The 25,026-nt window shown below is 31.8% G+C and overlaps 1 protein-coding gene across 2 annotated transcripts in view; it reads left to right on the top strand.

Moving 5' to 3' along the window:
* LOC129220163 (vesicle-associated membrane protein 1-like) overlaps positions 1-19,213 on the top strand; it is a 35,334-nt gene extending 16,121 nt beyond the window's left edge. The window contains exons 4-7 of one of the 2 annotated variants that reach the window (XM_054854517.1): positions 6,701-6,780; positions 14,253-14,304; positions 18,223-18,333; positions 19,079-19,213. In XM_054854517.1, coding sequence (XP_054710492.1) covers positions 6,701-6,780; positions 14,253-14,304; positions 18,223-18,239 — 149 coding nt within the window. In that variant the 3' untranslated portion in view covers positions 18,240-18,333; positions 19,079-19,213. Of the gene's footprint in view, positions 1-6,700; positions 6,781-14,252; positions 14,305-18,222; positions 18,338-19,078 lie in introns of both variants that reach the window. The other variant, XM_054854518.1, reaches the window with a different exon arrangement.
* Positions 19,214-25,026: the final 5,813 nt, after the last annotated feature.

The following is a 25,026-nucleotide window of genomic DNA, read 5'->3' as shown; positions in this document are numbered from 1 at the left end:
ACAAAGGCCCTGCTGTTAAGTGCTCGTTAGCGAAGGGTCATAAACAAGCCGCATTTTAAGTAGTTTGTGGATTTTGTACCTTGTAGATGTCATTGACAGGAATGCGTCCCCAAGTTGGTAAATGATTTTTCAAAATATTTTAACATCTAATTTAATCTTAAATTTATGCTTTATAGTTTAGTGCTGATAATTTTTAATAGGTACATAAGAGAAAAAAGTTTGCATTTAAAGATTTTAAAAACATTTGTTTTAACATCTATGAATTATTTTTACATGTTAACTATCGTTTTGTGCTTAGAATATTGTCAATATATGCCTTTTGCATTTTAGTTTGTTTTACATTCATGTTTTTTGAAGAAATAAAAGCACTTCAGTGTTCTTTAAAAACTGAAAATAAAAATATTTTAAAATGCTTATGCATGTGGGGAAAAATGCCTGGAAATCATAGCAAAACTTATTATGCTCATTTTTACTTTTTAAAGTGCTTTCCAATTATATTGCTTTAAGAGTGTTCAAGCACCATCTTGAAGACCTCCTGACCAAAAATTTGCAATACTCGAATACGACAGTAAAAAAACTGTTGTCAGCAATAACTTCTAGAATGAGTCACTATGAAGAATCGGAAGTATTTGAAGTGGCTTCATTTTTGACCCAAGGTTCAAATGCAACTGGTACGATTCATGCACAAAAAATAAAATAAATGAAATTATCTAGGAAGAAATAAAGTATAACAAAGACTCATAACATTTGCATTGAATCAGAAGCCAAGGACACAAAAGATGTGTCACCAAAACAGCCTACAAAAAATGGGAAATTGTTCAAATTTTTAGAAAAACCAGCCAGCACTTACAAAAATAATAATTCCTTAATAGAGGAGAAAATCGAAAGCGAAATAAATACGTATGAAACTAGCGCACCAAATGGGCATAATATTGATCCCCTAGAATACTGGGGATCCTGATGCATAATAATATAATCAATTTGCGATAACTTGAAGTTTTTATCAAGTCCTGATTCCTTTGTCCTTATTTCCATGCTAATTATTCTCAATAGCTCGAAGTTAATTTCCTTTAACTCAAAGTTTTTCAAAAATGACTTGAAATTCATTTTGAAAGAGTAAAAAAAAAAGAAACAAACAAGTGATTATGAGAGAAAAATTAATTCATCTTCACTTGCAATTCCTGCACAATAAACCTCTAAAGCAAGAAAAGCACCTGTTGAGCCAATGTGCGATAAAGGCGTTAGACATGCGTAAATGAATTGGGCTTGTTTTCTTTTGTTGTACTGTTTACACTTTGACATGTTGCTGGACTACAAATTTGCTTTTAAGCAATCAAACTGTTGCAACAACTGATTGTACGTTTATTCAAAGGCTGACCTATAGTCCAGTCAATGAACACATTGTAGTGTGCATTTAATGTGCGATAATTTTTGACTTTAGAACATTGTTAGGGGTAGTTAGTAAGTAAACATACTAAAAGTCTCTGTCCCTATGGGGTTAGCTAAAGGTAGGAGGGAGGGGGAAGAAAATTTTGGGCGTTTCGAGATAATGTCGGAAACGGTGGAAAAAATGCTTTTAAAACAAAAATTTAAGCTAATAAACTTCCTACAAAACTGTTTCTACACATATTTGTCAAATTTCTAATAATTTTCTGGGTATATGTTATGAAAAATCGATGATTTTCGGAAAAATTCTCTTTTTGTCAAACATTTGCTCCTAGTGCCTCCCAGGATCAGTATTCATGAAAATTGTCAATGACAAAGTTCTAGAGCTTTAAATTTCCTTTAATTTGATATGCTATTTTGTTATATTTTATTTAACCAATCAAAAGTTACAGAATTTCGAACACGCACTTTCATGGCGAAAAATAAAACATTTGCCATTTACAAATTTCAAACTGACTCAAAAGGATCGCCCACTTCCTCTTTCCTCAATGAATTCAACAATCCTGATGGACAACAAAAAAGTATTTGGATTACTACGACACAAATGATGTTTAAAGAGGGGAGGAGGTCGTGAAATTGTGACTTTGTGACAAAGGGGAAGGAAAGAGTAAGAAGTGTGAATTCAAGCATCTTTTAATACAAATGTGTTTATGAAAAGTAGCTTGTAAAACTGATTTGTGACAAAGGGGGGGGGGGGGGAGGGGAGTAGTGTAAAAATGTTTTAATGTGACATTATTTATGTATATAATATAGACAGCCCTTTACCAAGGAATCGGATGAAAATTTGCAAAATTACGTATATGCAGCATGAATTAGTAGACTGAGGATGTGCAGAAAGTCAGCACTATACATACTGTTGTTACTGAGGATACCTAGTCCACAAAACTGTTTGGCAAAAAGAGACGACTGTATAAGCCATATGAACATTAATGTCAGTTAGAAAAATTGAAACAACTGTCAAACAAGAAGGTTTTTGTCCAACTTTCATAATAACAGTCAGCTGACAAATCCGCTAATGATGAAGCTGCTGAAAAACGATACAAATACGCTCGGAGCTTTAGGTGATGTTGACATTGATATTGCAAAGACGGCTATCATCAGATGGCAAAATTCTTCGGTAGCTATCATTTGAGAGGAAGTCCTCCTGGTTGTTCTCTTGATAGCCAAATCCCCAACTTATCATCACACTCTTCATGTCAAAATGTACCAGAAATCTAAAATCAACAGTTCTTCCCCTGAATCCATTGAGGCTCCTGGGGTCATATGTATCTCTCATGGTATGGTGCTCTAGCCACAGAAAAGTACTTCAACGAGTTCTATTACAGATCATTTATCAAAGTAGCTGCAAACATCAAGACTGATCTCTAACTCTGCCGTACCACCAGGTACACCCGTAGCTAGGAACTTAATGGTGAAATACCAAATTAGGGGTTTGGGAACGGAAGAATAACCAACTCGTTCTGAAACTCTTGGACAGATGTTGCTCCTGACGGAATCTTGAAGATGATTTTGATTGCTTTTCTACAAGTGACCGGAAGGTCACTTGTAGAAAATCACCTTTAAACTACTGTGTCGCAAGCCTGCATTGCAAGGGCAGTAGCAACAACGAAATCGAAATATTTATCTGGGACGAAGGAGACATTAATGACATCAATACATTGCCAATTTCTTAAAATAACTTTTCCACTGCTGGTGACATGACCCTTCCACCTCAGAATAAAACCAAGATGTCACCTTAAAACTATTTTCATTTCCTAATTACTGTCAGTCCATATTTCATATAAACACTTTCAAAATTTGATTAGTAATAATGTAATACAAATTAAAATTACAAAAAGGTGCTGCCGGTCAGCTACATTTACCTTATTTCTATTATTAAAATTTTCGTTATCATGCTGTAGCGTCAAATATTCATTTCAATAAGAATATCCAAATTGAGTACATGCTAGAACTTCATAGTTTTTGATTGCTTGTCAGCTGGGTGTCGCAGTGATTGGGCATAGGCTTCGTTTTTCTTTGGTATCAGGTTTGAATTTGCAGTTCAAGTGTTCTGTTGATGGATTTTTCAAGACACAGAAAACCATCAGGGTCCTTGTCATATGATTGCTGCACAAGAAAGATCCCTTGGTACAGACACTCTGAGACAATAAGAACGAGATTTTTTTTTCTAAAAGTATATTGGTTTTCAAGAAAGCATACCTAAAAAACCATTGGAAATGTGACATATATGTATGAAAACAATTTCACAATAAATTTAGTAAACTTTCACTTTTATTCGGAACACATTTTTCCTGCTGTTTCCGAGAAATAATCGAAAACCACAAAATTTGACTCCCCCCCTAGGGTCGGGGACTTTCAATATGTTTACTTATTAATTACTTCTAACAAATATTTTACTGAGAAAGTGCTGGCTTTCTGCACTTCCTCAGTTCACTTTCGTTAAACAATGTTATGTGTATGGAGGTAATTCATACTGCATATACATAGTTCTGCTAATCTCCATCCGATTTCTTGGTAAGGGGCTGTCCATAAATGACGTTACACTTTTTGCAACATTTCTGTCCCCCTCCCCATTTGTCACAAAGTACTTTTCATAAACTAATTTTTATAATCATATTCGTATTAAAAAATGCTTGATGTCACACTTCTTACTCTTTTCTTCCCCCTTTGGCACAATTTCACGACCTCCCCCCCCCCCCCCTTCCAACATCATTTGTGTCGAAGTAATCCAATCGTTGAATTCATTGAGAAAAGGGGATGTGCGCAATCCTTTCAAGTAGGTTTAAAATTTGAATGGCAAGTGTTCCATTTTTCGCTCTGAAAGTGCATGTTTGTAGTTCTGTAACTTTTGATTGTTGATTAAAACATAACAAAATAGCATATCAAATTGAAGGAAATGTAAAGCTCTATAACTTTGTGGTTGACAATTTTCATGAGTACTGGGCGGTCATTCCAAGCTCGTCAGCTTGCGAGATCGAGTTTTTCGCTCATGTGATCGGTTGTGACGTAGAAGTGTCGCAAAATAGCATTTTAATCTAATCAAACTTAGCTTGCGGCTACGTTCGAGTAGATTAGAATACTATTTTGCGACATTTCTACGTCACAACCGATCACGTGAGCGTGAATCTCGATCTCGCAAGCTAAGGAGCTTGGAATGACCGCCCTGGTCCTGAGAGGCGCTAGGAGCAAATGTTTGACAAAAAGAGAGTTTTTTCAAAAATCATCGATTTTTCATAACACATACCCAGAAAGGAGCATATCAACTTGAAGGAAATTTCACGCTCTACAACTTTGTAATTGAGAGTTTTCATGAATACTGATCTTGGGAGGCACTAAGAGCAAATGTCTGACAAAAAGACAGAATTTTTCCGAAAATCATCTATTTTTCATAACATATACCCGGAAAATGATTGGAAATTTGACAACTATGTGTGGAAATTTTGCTGGAATTTTTATTTTAAACGATTTTTTTTTCCACTGTTTCTGACATTTTCTCAAAAAACTCAAAATTTGCTCACCCCCTAGGGGTGAGAACTTTTAGTATATTTACTTACTAACTACCCCTAATAATATTCTGAAGTCAAAAATTATCGCATATTCGGTGCATGCTACACCCCTGTTTTGAGCACTCATTGACTGGACTACTAAGTTAGGATGCGTCCCCTTCATTATTTAGTTTGATCATTTGTTAATAAGTTCCTGAGAGACAGAGTGACTTTTCTTTACTCTTAAAAAGATGTCTAAGCAAGTACTCTGTCAACAATATTAAAAGAAAAAGAGAGAACTTCTAAAACGGTAGAATTCATGAATCCGAATTTGAAACGAATGAAGATGTGCACCTTTCCTGAAGTAGAATCAGCTCTAATCAAATGGTTCCAGCATTATTGAAATCAAAACCATGCTTTTGATTTTTCCCCCCCAATATTTTTGATTAAACTATGCATATTGTGTTTAAAAACTTGTTTACGTTCTGTAATTTTGTCTGTTATATGTACATATTAATTAAAATATTCGATGGTTTTTAATATTAAAATGTTGAAAACCGAAACTAGCGGTAAGTCTAACTTCCGATAAGTCGCAGTTTTTTGTTGGTCCCTTTAGATTCGAGTTATTGCAAATTGCCTGTATTTTAAAAAATTTCAAATTACTGATGCTTGAAATTTATATACGTATTTATTTAATTACTTAAGAAATTAAATAATGCATATATTATGTTGCAGCTTAAATAATTCTTTGCAATGCCATTTGTTAAGGAAAGTATTTTAATCGAATTCCTTTTCTAGATTTACATTTTTTTAAATATAATTTGTGATCAAATTTTTTAATTACTTTTTTTCCAAATTAATCAGCTTTCAATTTTCGGGATATTATGCATGCAAGTGCAATGATTGGTAGTTGTGCAATAATTTTTTTGAATGGAGGAAAATATAGAATATTGAGTCAATTGTTTATCGTGTTATCCATTTGTGTGTAAAAAGTTACTGTGATGACAATGGAGTATATTGTCCGGAAGGATATTGATGTAGGAATGTAAAATTTAAATTAGTAGGAATGTAAAAGTTAAAACTCCAATTTTAATGCTGCTGAAGTGTAATGGAGTTTTCAAAAATCCTTCTCAAGTTTTTGTTTGATTAATTTTCCATCAGAATGATTTTACCACAGTCTTGAGAATTCTTTTGTAAATTTAGGTGACATAATTTTTTTATTCTGTAGCAAGTTTTTAATCATGTTTTTAAAGCCATGTCTTAAAAAAAATAGAATAATCATCATAAACTTTTCTGATTAACTTGATAAACCTAAAAATTTTGAGTTATTATGTATCCCATTAATTTTTTTTACTTGTTTTTCTAAACTTGGCCATCTTGGCTTCTAATTGGCTGACATGATGAAATCCACGCTTATTAATGTATTTTAAAATTTTGAAATAAGCTTTAGCCTTGGAAGAAAATGAATTACTACAGACCACCCAACTCATTATTTCTTACATGTTACCAGTTGTAACCATGTACAAAGGTGATTAAATACAATTTTTCCAAAACAAGCTCTTGTTTATTAAGAAACTATTGTAATTAACAGTACAGTCACCTGATTATATAAGTAGTCACCAAACTCTCCTGTGGACCACACCTGAAACACTTACGAACTGCCGGTTAGGAACCACAGCTGTTAATGAATTGATTCATATCTTACATTTCAGCGTAATCTTTAATTAATTTATTTTACTTAAGTTTTTTTTTTCTTGCTTATTTTACAGAAGCGCTTCAACAAGGGGCTTCACAGTTTGAGCAACAGGCAGGAAAATTGAAAAGGAAGTTCTGGTGGAAAAATTGCAAGGTAAAGCAACTACTCATAAATGTCATAGTTTGTATTGATAAGATTTCAAAAACTTAAGTAAAATTTTATGGTTCAAAATATCTCAATAATCTCTCTCAAATAAGTGTTTATTTGCTATATTCCGGATGGATATAAACATTAATGTTTCAGAAATGAATGAAGCAAATAAATTTTCATTAGAATTGTTTGTATTCTCATAAATTTTTGTAAAGCAGCTCCTTACCAGCGTATCATTGCTTCGCTAGTCAAAGATGATCTTCCCATGGTTTTTAAATTAGCTAGATATTTGAAATTAAGCCAAATGTAGTTGAAAACATGCAGTACATTAACATATTCAACATTGAATCAAGTTTGCAATGTTCGCATGATTCAGTGTGCAAAAAAAGAGTGTTATGACTTTTTTATTCTTTTTAATGGATTTTCCCCCCTTTTCTTTCTAACTTCAAAGTATTTTAGGTATTTCATTCTAGGTGCATTTTTAATCTTGGCAATTATTTTTAACTCCCGACACACAAAGGAAGGAGGTTATAAGTTTGACGTGCCTTTGTATATGTGTATCTATCTGTGGCACTCTAGCGTCTAAAAGGATGGACCGATTTTTATTTATTTATTTATTTTTTTTTGTGTGAAAGGAGAGTTGATCGAGAGTGTTCTTAGCTGGGTTGAATCATCAGATGACATTAATTAACAAAAATATTAATTGAAAACCTGTAAAAGGATTTATGCAGTGCAAACATATTTAAATACTTAAAAATTTAGTGCCAAAATAAAGAGTAATTTTTTCTGCGTCTGATAGAATATGTTTGGAACTTCCATGTTATGTAGAATTCAAATTCCAAATTTTTTTTTTTTGAAACCGATTTTATATATGGCTAAGCATTTATTCACGTGGTTGGTAACCGAATTCATTGTTGGCCTACAAGGAAAGAGAGCACAATGATTTAAAATGTTTATTTGTTGCCAGTTTATATTTGTTAAGGAATAAGATACTTGTAATTGATTTTTAATAGTATAAGGCTTTTAAAAAGATTTTCATATTTTCCTCTTGATTCTTCATTTGCAACTCTGTCAGGGTTTTTTAAACATTTTTATCTTAATTTACTTGCTCAGTTCATTTATTGTCTCCATGTTTGGTTTGGTGAATGTTTTTATTTCCAATGGCACATTTAAAGACAGTTGAATATCAAAAGGATAACAACAAAACTATAAATGAAAACAAGCAATCCAATAGCGTTCCCAGATGGATGTCCGAGGGAGAGCAGGACATCTGGACAAATGAGGCATGTCCATTACTTCGTGGAGATCACAGAAAGTGCAGAAAGGGTCAAGAACCACGTTGATATGACAGAGATGTTTTCGTAGGCAATCATGGCCAGATAATAAACGAAACATGGCGACAGATTTCATCCTAGGCCAATTAGGGACATTCAGAATCAGCTCAAACCATGGTTTATTGCTGTTGCGATTTTCGAGTTCTTCGTGAAAAGTGTCTTTAAAGATTTTCTTTATTAAGCTTTTGATGTTACTAAATGGAAGCTTAAGATTGGTTCTCTGAAGAACCGATGCTCCCTTTTTGGCCAAAAAATCGGCCATCTCATTACCTTGGATTCCACAGTGGGCCGGAATTCACTGAAGAACAACTGTCTTATTATTTCTGGCAATCTGGTTAAGGAGCTTCAAACAATTATCGGTGGTTAAAGTTTGGGAGTGGTTAGGTGTATTGATAGCTTGGAGTGCAGCCTTTGAGTCCGTTAATACAACTGCTTTTGAAAAAGAGTCTAAATGAGGCTGGAGCTGTGACAGGGCCTGGCAAATGGCAGCAATCTCGCCATTGAAAGCTGATCTATGGTTGCCAATGGGGGTGTAAAAGGAAAAAAGTTCACAGTAAACACCAGCACCATTATTAACACATCCATTCACTTTAGAGCCATCAGTATATATTCTCAACCATTTCTCTCTGGGGTAACAGGATTCTATTGTTTCGACAGCAAGAGCTCTTAACACTACACCATTTGTCTCCGCTTTGAACACATTCTTGATCAAATTAAGGCGAATTGCTTTGGTGAATGTTACATAGAAACTACTTGTTTGGCAATACAATACATTATTTTGTTCATTTGGTGGACTCTTAAACAAAACAAGATCTTAAACAGAGCCTAAAATAAAAAAAGCTCATTTAGTTAATTAAGCTATTAAAAAGTAAAATAATGTGCTATATAGGTAAGGGAAACAAGCTGTTTAAGTATGTGAAGAGTTTTATTTATTAAAATAAAACACCTACTAAATCAAACAAAATTAAAAGCTCCATTAAAATCTAAAGCAATCTACCAAATAAATATATCAACCCATTAAAAAACGATGAATGTTCCATCTTAATGTTAAATTAAACAATAATGAGAAAACATCAATGAAAACTGCTATTTTTCTGTTTTCATCAACTTAGAAAGTCACCAGGCACCATTAAAGCTGCTAGTAACAGAAGCTGCAAGCACTAGAGTGCCTGTAACAGAAAAGTGCCTTTTTTAAATATGTATTAATAATGTGGGTTTTATTAGGAAGGGTCACCGGGGGGGGGGGGATTTTAATCAATGATTGATTTCTTTAAGGAATAATTAACTTTAGACGTAAAAGATTTGTTTTTGTGTAGCTATACATTTTATCCATTGTAAGTTGTACCAAAAGATTGTTTAATTAGTACATTCTTATGAATGGTTGCATTTTGATCTTTTAAAAGTAACTATTAATCCATGACCTGTTATAACTAGGGTTTGTGTCAACAGTTGTCACCCAGTCATTAGCAAGGGTTGCTAAATCACATTTCATATACGTGAGCAACAATGTGTTTCCTAAAATATTTTACTTATCCGTGTTTCCTATTTATGATCTATAGAAAGTGAATTCAAACATATTGCAATCTTTACTGTATATTTGGAGAAAAATCCTTTCAGAAATCATACTCCATGTACTATACAAGCTTTCAACTCCAATTGACATTATTGTTTTAATAAACATAGTTGATAGTGTGAAATGCTTGATCTATTAACATCTTATTTTGAGGTTGACATTGCAAAGTGATCAGACCGTTTTATTTCTCCTTTTCAAAAAGCAGCTGTTTTCTGGAAAGTTCACGCAAAACGTGTCTTTTAATAACCAAATACTCAGAAAGTACTGTACCTATCCACATTTGTTTCTCGGCTCAATTCCGTCTGAGTTTTTGCTCCGCTGGAAGAAGTCTTTAAGGATTTTTAAACTAATTAGTACATTATTAAAGTAAAAGATGGTGGAATTTAAAGAATAAAAAAAAATTTCCGTCCAGATGTACACAAAAGATCAGTGCAGTGTAAGATTTTAATCTTGGGTGGAAACAACAAATTAGGCAATATATGAAAATCATTCAAGTACGCCAGAAAAGATAGTAAGTGAGATAAATGCTTAGCGAAAGAGTGGGATTTAAAAGTTTTCGGTCATAAGATCGGACCGATAATCGGTCGGAGTTCGCTTCGCTCACTGATCGGTTGGATTACAGTAACGTGGTGGCTTGGCGACTTTGGCCATAAACAATAGATTTGCAGGATTATTTATTTACATTTTAAAGCTACTGTTAATGTAATTTATTGTTTATCTGGCGAAATATTTTAAATTGCAAAGAATTGTTTTTGGTTTTTAAAGAGTGTTTAGTCACTTTAGTTGAAGAATGTTTATTTTACATCGGGAGGGGGGGGGGGAGGATTGAGTGACTTTTGCTGATTCAGGGAACTATTTTTGGGGATATTTGAATAATTGGAAATCTGGCGCTGCAAACAACTGCTCAATGAGCAATAGATAAATCAAACGCATTCTGACACCAAGCAGCTTAAAACATTTGCTTTTTCTTTATCTTTACTAATAATAAAGCTGAACGTCTCTCTGTCCGGAGGATGTCTGGATCTCTGTGAGGCATAGCGCCTGGACCGTTTGGCCGATTTTCATGAAATTTGGCACAAAGTTTGTAGCATGGGGGTGTGCATCTGGAAGCGATTTTTCGAAAATTCAATGTGGTTCTTTTTCTATTCCAATTTTAAGAACAAAAATATCATAAGATGGACGAGTAAATTGCAAAATTATCATAACGTGGAACCGTAACATGGGCATAAGCGAATTGGTGAGATACGAAATTATCATAACGTGAAACCGTAACATGGATACAAGCCAATTAGCGAGAAAATTCACCATACATTATTTGTAAATATACAGGCGAACCAAAAAACCTTTTAATTTTTCTATTACGGGCAAAGCCGTGCGGGTACCACTAGTATAATATGAAATTATTTCTTTACATGTGCTTAAAACCTATCTAGTGAGCTTTATCTGGCTTAGATTAATTATTTAGATCAATTCAAGCAAAAGCAACAAATACCAGGCTATCCATCAAGAAGGTTCTTATTGCAGCAATGAAAAAACGGAATCACCCATTTGAAACTAACCTTGATTAAATAATTCAGATGAATACTAAGAGTATTTTGGACGACATAGGTACCACTTTTTTTGAGGGTTTATCACAGCATAGCACGAGATATAGTACACTCTTGTTGAAGCCCATTGCTGGCTGAGATTGCAACCGTTGGGTAGCAATAGATCAGACTCCATTATTGTCCAGGAATTGCTTGTAAGATTTGACTTCGGTTACTTGAAAAGCTAAAAGTCATGATTATAAATACACCAAGGTGTGGATTTGCTGTCTCTACTCCCCAATTAGCTACCAGAAATTTTAAACAGCGACCAAAAATTTATGGTACCAATCGCCACAGTGGTGATTAAAAATACTCCAGTGTTTGACTATAAGAGGTCATAGCATCAATCATACTAAAATACAATGTATGATGTGCCAAAAAGAGAACTGAAGTGAATTATCCTAAAGAAGTACAGTGAAACCTGTAAGTTGACCACTTGTGGTGCACTATTTTAGTGGTCAACTTATAGAGGTTGAATTATATGATATAGATCTAATTCCATGCCTGAAAATAGCGGTCAACTTAGACAGATGGTCAACTTTACAGGTTTTACTGTAGTACCATTTTAGTGTTTTTTCTGTGACATTATAATTATTTATTTTGCCAAAGTTATTTAAAAATTAATTATTGTCAATTAATACAACAATTGACAGCAATTGAATTCAATTTTTAGTTATTAACTATATCTATATAGTTTAATATACATAAAAAGAAGTTATGAGGTGTGTTTGTCGGATTTTTTACCTTTGTCTTACATTTATTCAGGGGTGATTGTGTTTCGGTATTTTCATCTTGGTTTCCGGTATCTTCATCTTCCAAAATACCAGAACTCCTATATTTTCAGAAAAACCCACTTTTGTAAAATTTAGGTCGATGTTTAATGAAACGCCGAAAGTCCAAATTGAAGACGTTTCATTTGGTATAAAGCGTAAGCTACCGTCATGTTTTGCAATCTCTATGGTATTTATTGAAGAACAGCTGGGGTGGGAGATGGAATAAAGGCTAGATAAGAAGAGGAAGGAGGGTTTCTTGATATTTTTCCCCTTAATATTTTCTTTTCAAGATGTCTAGTAGCGTTTCTCTGTTGCATATCTTAATATGCAGATGATGTAACTAGGGGTGCCCATTCCCCCGACTACGTTGGCAGCCCTCAATTTTACCAAGCCCCCTTTTCCCTCAAGAATTGCTACCCACTAATAAAGAGACTTAAATTATTCTAAATTAATTTTTTCAAAAGTTTGTTGTATAATCTGCCTCATGATTCCCCCCCCCCCGACACAAACACATGAAAATCCTTGCTGTAGCTATATTATTAGAATAAATTGATAAAATATTTATTCACCAAGATAGCCTATAGCTTTTCTCTGTTGCAGATGCTTATGTAACAGGTTTTGCAGTCCCCCCCCCCATAAAATGTTGAATTTAACGATCTCTATATATCGAAAATATCGATATTTGGAGAGCGATATATCGTGGTATTAAAATTTGGATATCGCCCAGCCCTATTGCACAGTGATCATAATACATGCTGCCCCTTTTGCCCCAAACTTATTTAATTCTGAAATCTTTATGCACTTTTAGTAAATGAATGTAATTAATGGTTAAGGATTCAGATACAGTGGAGGAAAATAAAAGATTCTTTGTAAAATTTTAAGAAATGAGAAAAACTAAAAGAATTTAATTCCCTCCATGCACATGGACGTATTAAGTCCAATTAAAACTTCGAGTTTTAGCCCCAACAAATATTATGTATATAAAAAATGTGTACATACATGTAATGTGTATATATATATGCCCATCAAAAGACTTTTTCTTTTTGGAAAAAAAGTTCAGGTATTTTTTCATGGTATCACAATCACCCCTGATTTATATTTGAAATTTTTTAGAACATAGATGGTCTTCTTTAGACCGCTGAATTTTATTTTCTGAGGACTGTTGTTGTTTTCAATGGCACTGCACAGTGGCTACTAACCATTTAAAGACCTATTGCATTCTCCAGAGACTGTTAACCATTCTTTTATGAGGCACCACTATTGGTGAATGCCATTACCGTAAGAATTTTGATGCCCAGTTTTGCAATCAGATGGTAGAACTTGAGCTCTTACGGTGCAAGACTGAACTAGGACTTTAATTATGTCAAGAGTATTCAATGCCAAGCCAATATTCGAGGGATCTTATACATGCCACATAATCATAGGACAGGGATGCTATCAATTTTTTGCATCCAAAACTCCATCAACTAGAGCCAGGTTCAAATCTACACCTTTGGGTGTTAGAGGCCAATGCCTTACCACTATGCCCTAATGTCTACCAGAATAAATTTCAAAAGGATAAAAGTAAAATTAAATATATTGCCTTGTTTGAATTTTAAAGTAAACCCTTGTTTGACGCTTGAGCTAAAATTTAAATCGTGTCACTTGAGTATATAGGTTTTACTGTTACTTAAGGATAATGGCTTACTTTTTCTCCACTGCAAGTACATATCGTAGCATCAGAGGAAAAGTAGGATATCTTATTGTTATTTTTAGGCTTCGATGTCTTACTCTTGTTCTAAGGCGACAATATTGCTGATGCTTTGAGTAATATGATTCAAAAATTTTCCATGTTGATTACACTTTTGTACCTATGACACTACGTTCTTAAGTTTTAGCTCATTTGTCTCTTACCACATTTTCAGATTATTAGCCTCATGGTTGTAATTTTTATTTCTGATATATACACACAAAATTTTAAAGGGATAAAAGAAAAAAAAGTATCTGCCCTTTTTGAAGCTGAAATTTTGATTGCGCCACTTGAGTACAAAGGGGTTTTTATTTAATTTAGCTTGATTTTCTCTACCAGAACTACGTATTTATATTTTTACTGCTTTGAGTAATATGATTGAAAATTTTGTAATTTGCCATGTTGGCTTTTTATTACATTTTATTACCTTTCACAATTTGTTCTTAAGGTATCTAATTTGTCTCTTACCTAAATTTGCAGATGATTATCATCATGGTTGTAATTGGAGTGGTCATTGTTGGTGTTATTGGAGGTATGTATTTTGTGACTAAAATTTCATTATATTTGTTGAAGTAGTTTTTCATATAGCTCATTAGTGAATTATAAATTCATTTATATGTTTTTAAGAATTGAAAAAAATGCATATTGACTCTACTTTCTTAAGTTTTAACTGTTCATGTAGATTTGTAGTTGATTGTTCATGATGTATATTAACTACATCCTTAAAACTGTCAGAATCCAAAGAGTTCCTTGTCCTCAAAGCAATTTTTAATGGGGTGAAATAAAAGCTGATATTTTTATCTTTGTATCTTTATTTATTTTTATTATTGAGTTCAAAGGCATTTTTCTTTGGGGGGAGGGAGGTCCATTTTCTCTTGTGCTTTAAAAAAAAAAAGTAAGCCATTCTAAGACTGCTGTGCAAAATTAATTTTCTCTTCCCAAAATAACAAAAAAAAAAAAAAATTTACAGTAGGCGTTGCTTAATGTGATCACTTTGGGGCAAATATAATTTGATAACAATAACCAAAAAGAATCCAGGAGACACAAAATAATGATTCTTTTCCAATTAAGGTGCATTTCTTTTGGCAACCTTAAATTAAAATCACAATGACTCAACTGAACGCAGTTTTGAAGTTATAAATTATTGAATTAACCAAATGGAAATATCTGAATTATAAAAAGTTAAAGCTAAATTATACAATTTTTAATCACATAGTAATAGGTGAAGTAAAATATGACCGTTTTCCCTGACATTCGTAAACCAGTTTCAAAGCAAATTCAGCCTTTCTATCTTTCCTAGCATGGTTTTGCTTGTTGTTTAAAATTTAATTTAACTTCGCTTCTTTTTTAATCTTGACACAATTCTTTAATAGTTTACAAAGTAATGGCAACAATGGAGGTCCTACATCAATGCCTGCAACATGTCCAGCAACTGAAATTTTTTAGTTGCAAAAGAAAGTTTTCTTAAGGGGAGTCTGTGGTCACTGGGGGCGAACTTTCTGTAGCTTCATTCCTAGAAAAATTTTGAACTGCTATTGAAAACCACAAAATGCTACACAGAAAGTTAGTCTCATCAGGGTTTGCCTATGTATTTCTGTTAATTGAGGAACAAAAACGGGGAAAAAATTGAAAGTTTATGAAAAATTGATAACAATAAACGAAGACGCTGATTACAATATCCGACTTTTTTAATGTGTGTTAACATACAAGTGTTCCGGGACTTCGTGATTCTGATAACATTAAGCGAATGATAACATTAACCGTGATCATTTTTTTGTCTTAGAACTTTATTTTGCAGTTTTATCTCTGGTTCTTATTGTTTCAGCAAATTAGATATCTTTTAATATTGCATTTGAGTTGAACATCTCCAATTCTATCATGTATTTTATCTGATAAGTTTTGTCTATGTAATCAAAATTTGTAACAATATAAAGATTTAGAGTGTAAAGTTTTCAATAAAATGTACTTGGAATGTTATTAATCAATTTTTATTTAAATTTCAAGCCACAGAAAGCAAATTTACCTTAACTTTGACTGTTTACAACTGTTCTTTTCAAAAGCATCATAGCTTAAATTCTTGGGTTAGCTGCTTTTGCTAAATCTGTCCTGTTTTGTACAAGCATTGAAACAAATATTAGGGAAAATGAAAAGCATACAAAATTAGTAAACTTTTCAAAAATGACTTTTTAACATTTTTGGATCATGAATAGTTTTTGATCATTCAAGTATATATGAAAAGAAAATCAGTGCATGACACATTTTTTTTAAAAAATTTACAAATGGGCTCGGCCCCCCTGCTCGCCGACCTCTGAATATTGCTTCGCAATCTTATTTGATTCATGCAAATTTTAATCGTCAGTTAGAAAGAAGCAGATTGAAAACGTGTTACAAGTTCCGTTTGGAACAAAAAGCACCCTTTCCCGGATTTTAAACTAACTTGTACTAACGCGCATAACATTGGGTTCTAAGAGGCTCCTGAGCATTGCAGAACCACGGTTTTGTACGTTTAAAAAGTCGCTTTAAAGTTTGTGGTCTCTTGTAATATATTTTGCGCTTTAGCTAAGGGCTTGAATTGAGTTGAGCCTAAACATTTCACATTAAAATAGAAACCCTTTAACATGCTGTTCTAATTAATGAGAAAGTTGGAAAAAAGTTTATTTTATGCAGAAAAAAATCTTTTTGGAACATCTTTCATCCCTTTAAATTTTCAGGAAACTTTGGCTTGAAAATTTAATTAAACGCATTCAAAATTTAAAATAAAAAACCCCAGGTGCAAACCTCCAGGGCTCGAAGGAATTTTGCACCAAATTTCAAGGCTGTAGGTGCTTATGGGGTCTCCTGGACACAGGCCCGCCACAGACTTCCTTTCACAATTTCTTTCACATTACTCTTTTTTAATATATATATACATAGATTACCTCTTAAACCCTAAATAATAAGATAGTTGTTATCTATCTTATCTCTGACTTCAAATGTGATATTTAATTGCATATAAACTTGGTAAACACTTTTCTATTGTATTCTTACAAGTAGTAAAATTTCAACTTTTTGCATTGTATTTTGTGTTTACTTTTATTAACTTTTTGACTTTCTGATGTCGTTTCTTCAAATATCTCAAACAAATTGTCCCAAAAAATCTGTAGCAGAATAATAAAGTGTACTGAAATGAGCTGAAGCTTATTTTTTTTTCCCTTCTAATTTTACAATTTTTTATATTTTTTAAAAAGGAACACTTATACTCATTTAAATTTATGTATTATGTAAGGTTCAACTAAAACTAACAGCAGTGGATACAAAAACCAGTAGAAGAACAGTTGAATTATTTAAAAGCAATAAACTAAAAAATTTGACAGAGCATGATCTACAGATTTAAAAATAAAAAGAACTAGTAGAAAATGTAGATGCTTATTACTGCTGGTGATGTATCTCATCAGGGATATTATGTGTGATTATCTATTAACAATTGAAGATATTTGTTGGCATTTGGTGATGTATCTCGGCAGGGATATTTTGTGTGCTTCCTGTTCTATAAATATTTAAAATATTAATAGAAGATTCATACTTATACCTTAAGACCTACAATGTTACAGTTAAAAAAATAGGAAAGATGTTTACTATGTTTAACATTCTATGTTTAACAAGGTTAACTACATAACTGTATTTACATTTGTATTCAGTGCCGTGTCCAAGGGGAGGGTTTTAGGGGTTAAACCCCTCCCTTGTTGAAAAAATAAGCCAAATGAAGAAAATGTATATTTGACTTAAATTTACTTTAATGAGAAAGTTTGCGTTCAGCGTTTTTATTTTATTTTAATTTTATCTCTAAGGTTTTTGCGATTTACAACTGCTAAAGCCTTACAAACTGATGTAATATTTCGGAAAAAGTATGGCGGATAAACCGCTGAATGATCTAACAATGCAAAGAAAGAATATTGCTTATTGTAAGGAGCTTATGGTGAATTTGACATATGTTACATCTATGAAGATGCGTTAGTGATTGTGCTTGGCTATGTAATTTGCATCTGCAAAGAGTTCTTTCTTGTTTAGTTTATTAAGCATTATTTCAGAACATAACAACCTGATATACATTCTATATTATAAAAGAATTTGTGAAGAGTTTTTAATACTCATTGCAATATACTACATAGTAAACAGATTTAATTAAAAAGAAGCAAGCAATGTTTGATTAAAGCGAATCTGTGAAACGAAGGAATACTTTGGTAACTTGTACAGCTAGAGGTATCCTTCAAGAATACAGCAGTCCTTACATGTGAATAAACGCCATACTGGGATCAGCAATTTGTCGTAAAACTAAAAGCTGTAAGGGGGTTGAATTCTCCCCCCCCCCTAATGGTAAGATTAAAACCCCTCCCTTTATGAAAATCTGGACACGGGCCTGTTTGTATTTAATGCTTAAATTATTGAATATTGTTTCTTTATTTTCTTTTAGCCTATCTTTACATGTGATGCCTGCAAAAATTTTATTTCCTTGCTGTCTCTCGTGGTTTCACCTTTACAAAATTTGTAATATTATCTACAATGGGACTTTGAACTAGAAAAAGTAGGTATGTTTTTTCTTCTTATTTAACATTTTCTACATTTTTCTTTTTATACATTTATTTTATTTATTTTAAATACATTCCTAAATTGGTTAATAACAATTACAATAGAAATTATGATAACAGGGGTAACAACAGAGCCAGGAAGTTGAGGAATTTTATCGATCAGGGAAATGTCTGTGAATTTTGAAAAGCTAACGAAAATTTTGGAAAAGTTGATAAATGAAGAAAAAATATATCATTTTTGCTATGCAAAATTAAGTACTGTAGTTTTTTGTACATTATCTGGGGATTATCTGTTAAAAATGTTTAATGAGATTTGGATTTATACACTGCCTTGGATTATTTGTTTTTTTTTCCCTCCACGTCAAAGTATTTTTAAACCTTAATTTACAGCAAAATTTACTTACAAAGACTGCTTCTTTGCTTGAAGGGTTGTTTATTTTATGTAGCTTGAATTTTCCTTTCACATTGTTCATGCTGCAAAAAAAAAAAAAAGAATGTCTTTATTTGCACTATACTGACTTAGCACACTTGCCTTTGCTCATTTCTTAAGGTAAATTGACCTACCAACCTTTTATTACAATTTCGGACAGAAATCTTTATTTTTTAGAAAAAAGAAATCTTTATCTTTTAGAAAAAAGAAATCTTTAATTTTTAGAAAGAAATATTAAGAAATGCAAGATTAATTTATACTTATAAGAAATACAAGCCCCATGACTGATGTGAAATTTTATCTCTTTGCAGATTACTTTTATTCAAAGTACTGTAGTTAGATTCAAGACATAGTAGTCCAACCTTCAACCCTCGCAAGCTTGCACATGTGCTCAAGACTTTCCAAATCTTCAGTATTTGCATGATTATTGGTGTTCAATCTTTGAGCCAGTTTTACTTTTTTGAGCAACACTAGAAATTACCAAGAGGACAAACATTCTAAAAACAAGCACTGTTCCAGTTTTTTGGCAGACAAGATACCAGTTTCATTTGCACACTTCAAGTCTCATTTTAGCTACCAAAATATTGAAATACACAAAAATCTTGAAATTATTTTTCTTCAAGATGAGATTGAGCAATTGCAAATGCTAAAATAAATGCATTTGTATTTAATTAACCTCTTCTGAAAGCTTACTTAAAAAAAGACCCCTGAGAAAAAAAAGTCATTTCTATAAAAGAAAACTTTGATTTCTCGGATGCAATAAAAATTTTCCCAAGTGCTGTAGTTGATGATATTCATAGAAATGTGTATTTTTATATTTTTCCAGAAAGGTTAGGATTTGAAAAAGTCTTTAAAGTATCAAAATGTCATGTTTGTATCGATTTTGAAAAATGAGAGACAGTGTTGCAAATTATGTTCATAACTTTGAAAATTTAAACTAAAAAAATAGCATTCAAATTTTATATACCATTAATAGAGCCTGGATTATATGCACGGTAATATAATCAAAATATGAGCTAAAATTTTTTTTTAAACTGCGCTAAAAAAATTTTATTCACACAAATAAGTTTTCACATTTGAATAAAAATACTAATGTTCGTCCATTATTTTTGATGATAAGTTTTAATTTTAAAATGTAATATGAACTAAAAATTGCCTGCAAATTAAAAATATGCCCGAAAAATCAGACTACCCAAGAAAAACCCATAGGTTGCCCGATTTTTTGTAATTAATGAAGAACAAAATAGTTTTTTGTAATCCTTCTTTTATAAAAAAGAAATAGTGAAAAACACATTCAACTGCAGTTATTTTTTTAAAAATGCTGTTTTTATGCAATTACATATTCATTCACATATAATCCGAGCTCTAATCATTAATCAGAAAAGATAATTTTTAGACTCCTCTCTTGTTAAATCGTCTTTTTAATAATGTTCAGAAAGGCAGCCATTTTGTGCTGCTGGTTTTTGACCCTTTATTTTGTTTACCCTTTCAAATAGAGTTGATCTGAAGAGGTTAATACCTAAACATTAGAGTTTTAAAATTAAACATTGGTTACAATTGTAATATCATGTATATATTAATGAGACTGTCTTTGAATTAAAGTTTAGATGTTTAGTATTGTTTTAGCTGTAGGAAAAATATTGAAGTGCTTTATGTGTTGTGATTGTATCTTGTATGCCATAAAAGTGGATGAAGTGCACACGAGAGTCATGCAGTTTTGTGCTTAATTAGAAATTACAGTATACTCTTATATAGAAGTTGTATTAATAGTGCTACTTCATTTGTAAATGTATTTTAAAAATTGTCATTGGTGCCATTCTCTTCACCATGTTTTAACAGCGTTTGGAGTACTACCACTGAAAAAATATTCATCAGTTACAATTGGGAAGTTTTTTTGAAGAACACTCTCAGCTGAGAAAGAAAATTTTTGAAAGCTCATTTACGAAACTGGGACATCATCATCAGTTAATTTGAAAGAAGTTTTGCTTTTAATATGTATACTTTGTTGGTTTGCAGGAGATTCATGCCAGTTTTTCATTGAAGCCATATATAGTGAATTTATGACTATAACATAATAGCTTCAATTTCCTCTTTATGTTTCACTGTGTGCTATTTAACTTTTTATTAGAAATTATGACTATAATGAAATTTTTTCATTTGGCCCCTTTGATTTCATGAAAATGGGCGAGACTGTATAACAAGAATCTAAATATGAAACAGAAAATTTTGTGAGTTTTAGTGTGGCTCCTATTGCTTTGGATCCTTTATATGTATTTATTTTTAAATGAACTTCTGGGAATTTAGGGACCACATTAAACATTCTGTAATGTGATTTAAAAATCCACCTATTCATAAATATTCATATAATTTACTTTTTCAGTAAGTCAAATTATTAAATTTTAAAAATCCTTCCTCTTTATCTTTTATTACATTTGTGAAAATGTTTCTTATTTTCTGTTTTTTTTTTTTTTTTTTAACTAGGTATAAATGTATATTGAGTATTGTTAAATGCAACTTTAAAATGTTAATTATTCACTTAAAGCTCTGAAAAGAATATTTAGTGCAGTGGTAGCACTTTGCAATTATTTAGAATTATGTCCATTGATTCATTTGCATTCTTATGTATAAATATGAAGTGTTCTTAACATTTATACATAATAAAATGAGAACTAGAAGTGTTTGCCAGAGGTGATTTTCTTTTACATTTTTGAATTATTTGAGAATTTAAATTTCTTGAAGTTTTATTTGACACATATTATAATATTACATTTTTAAAAAATGTAATAATTGTTTTATGAGTTTAAATAAAACTTAATAATTTACTTGAAGGGGGGGGGTTGAGGACTCATTGCTTTTCATCTCTGGCATAATTTAAAAATGACAAACTTAAGTTTGGGACAAATTTGGCTGTTCTTTTACTTACGAGGCGTGTTTTTAAAATAAGTTCCGTTTTGATATAAAAAAAGAACGAGTACAGATAGAGCAAAGAAATTTATTGCACAAAAATCTACCATCCTTACGCTATTTTTTGACATTGCTCCCGTGATTTTCCAAGCATTTGTCATAGCGAGGTACAGGTTTTTGTATACCTATTCATAGAAAATTGCCGCCTGTGTAGTCAGCCATGGGATAACATGTTCTCTGAGCTCATTATTGCTGTTGTGCCACAGACCACCTAGGAAAGACTTTAGATGCCGAAACAAATGAAAGATGCTGCGAGCGAGGTGAGGGCAGACCAGAGGATGTTCAAAAACGCTCCAGCCAAAGCCCTGTAAGAGTCCTCATGGTTGACTAAACGGGCAGTAACTTTTTACGAATAGGTATACAAAAACCTGCACCACGCTATGACAAATGCTTGGAAAATCACGGGAGCAATGTCGAAAAATAGCGTAAGGGTGGTAGATTTTTGTGCACTAAATTACTTAGCTCTATCTGTACTCGTTCTTTTTTTATATAAAAACGGAACTTACTTTAGAAACACGCCTCGTATTTTAGATGTGATGTAGCTTTTTGTTTTTGTGAAAACATCATGTAAATTTGTTCTTTCGTAAGAACTTAGTGATGTAAAATTCATCATGTGTGTTTGTAGCCTGCATGTTTGTTAGTTTTTAATTTACTTTATTTATTTGTTGTGATTCTTTCTTTACTGATAGTATGTGCGAGTTCATTTAAGTGTATGAGTGTTCGATTATATGTCTAATGTACATATAAATCTATGTATGCACGTGTTTTCCTAGGCTTAACATAACATATTTTATGCATGGATATGTTATCTAAAAATTATAAAGAAAACACAATTAGCTGCGTAACTATTTGAGACTCATATCTCTGAGACAAGAACATGAAATTCTAGTTTGTGCCAGCTTTTTTTCGTCCTCACATTAGAGGGTTTCTGGGAAAATGTTGATTAACATTGAAATAAACTAGTAATTAATAGTTAACTAATCAATTTTCTTACAGAATAGTGATTATCATCGGGTCTGCGGTTACATACAAAATTTCAAAAGAATCCGATCAGAGGAAGTTAATGATAATTGAATTGCAAGATTCCGACACATATATGCATACATACAAGTGAATCTAACAAAAGCGTGTTAAAAATAAGAAAATTTGTCAAAATGCCTTCCCTGCATAGAAATTGATATATTTCTCTTCTTGTAATTTTTGTAAGTTATGAGAAAACTAATGCAGTTGGCTAGGAAAGTGATAGCGAGGATGATTATTTTTATTTCTAATAAATCCCTCTATTACCTGAAAAGTTATTATAAAAATTTTACTGTTTGAAAGCTCTTTCCAATAAAAACGTACTTTTCAAAAGGAAATTGAATAGTAACTTTTGGTGGAAAAATTTAGCTTTTTATTTATTTTGATAACAGAGTGTTTAGTTTTTATGCCTTATAATTTGCATACTTTAAGCCAGAGCAACTACATTTGTCCCTAATTTAGGTAATTTGACACCTTGTCATAATTTGTGCCATGTTTGTTCTTGTTAGGAGATAATTTCTGAAATTCTCCTAGTGGAAAATTTTGTAGCTTGGAAGTTTTATATAGAATCTCAGGTTTTATGATATGACACTAATTGTGCACATTTAATGTTCAAAAGACTTATCTTTTGTTCATTTTCCGCTATCAGATTGTACTTGTTTTTATTTTGTTAGTTTGTTTTCTTCTGGAAAATGTTATTAATTAAAATTAGTATATTGACTTTTTTAAAGGAAAACATGATTTTTTATTTCTTTACACTATCAATTTTGTCCTTTTATTTATACAATCTTTAAACTTATGAGTGAAACATTTAAAATTCATCAAGGAATTATTGCATTTACTGAACTGCAAGAAGTTTTTAAGTATTTTTGCATTAAACACTTTGTGCTAATTCGGGTGGTAAAATGATGTAACAATTTCTGGTTGCAAGTATGCTTTTGCAGACTGATTTGTCTATAAAGTTTCAATGTTTTGTTCATTCCCTGCTCTAATTTAATTTTTATAATTGATTAAAATAGCAGGTAAGTGCTTTCATTCAATCTTACCATGGGAAAAAAATGTTATAATTCACTAATTTGGAATTAAATGTTTTGGAGGAAGAAGGAACCTTTCCATCAGAGCATGGAAGTGCTCAGATGCTGAACAAAATAATTATTCATCCTTAGTAATTCATATGCTTAACAAAAGTCTCAACTTATATTTTTTATGACATAGAATTAAAAAACAAAAAAATATTTACTTTATAAAGAATTAAAGATTTTGATCTATGCTACCAAACTTGTAAATGATATACTTGGTTCATGTTAACTAATGAATTGGAATTGAATTTTTTTCTGGTTACCTGAAGAAATATCATTATTATTATATTCTTGATCTCTTAATTCATTAAGCAATGAAAAAGCTTTTCTACTTAAAAAACTGTGTAATTGAGCAATTTTACCCCCTTTAATACAAGACTAACTTTGTTTTAATGAGTGTGAAAAGCTTTTTGTATTAGGCCTAACTTCAAAGATTGTTAGTTGGAGTTTTAAGAAAAATGTTGCGAGAACTTAAGACATAAATGAAAATGTAATTATGTAGACTCTTCCCAAGTTTTTTTTAATTGGCTGCTAACTCATTTGCTACAAAGTTGACTTTTGATGTGTGTCAGATTATCAGATTATACAGACTGCTATTTAATTTATGTATCAGTTCAAATATACATCACTGTTTTATAAAATTTGGACATGGAAAGCAAAGCTTAGCTTATATTTATCAGTGTAATTTTTCATATGCTTTCTCCTTATTCCCTGTAAAGCTTTTTTCACCCTGCTTTGTTTCAACTCGTATTTGTGGATACTTTTATTATAACCATGTTTGAATATTGTGACAATCAGCTAATTAAAATCTTTTAAGTTCTGCAAATAACTTGTGCCTATTTGAAAGATTTATAGTTGCAGTTCTAATATTTGTACTTATTGTGTAAATTTGCTTTTTTTTTCATTTTACTTGTTTCCTGAAACCGTTTAGACCAGTGGTTCCCATCCTTTTATTGGTCATGGCCCTCAAAAGCACCTCTAAAATTTTTGCCTTTAATGCTATGTAATTCTTTTTTGTCAAATCATGTATCTTTTTTAATATAGAAAAATCTTAAAAGACCATTAACTAGATCTAAACTAGTCTTCAAATAAAGACATCCATGAAAAGTGACCATGGATGATTTGATGAAGAAGAGCCAAAAGTTTTTTTTAATACATATAGTTATATAGAACAAATATGATTTGTCAATAATATT

Source organism: Uloborus diversus, chromosome 4 (genome assembly GCF_026930045.1).
Source record: "Uloborus diversus isolate 005 chromosome 4, Udiv.v.3.1, whole genome shotgun sequence".
NCBI classification, from domain to species: domain Eukaryota; kingdom Metazoa; phylum Arthropoda; class Arachnida; order Araneae; family Uloboridae; genus Uloborus; species Uloborus diversus.
The sequence above is the reverse complement of the archived record's forward strand: the minus strand, read 5'-3'. Positions and strand labels throughout refer to the sequence as shown.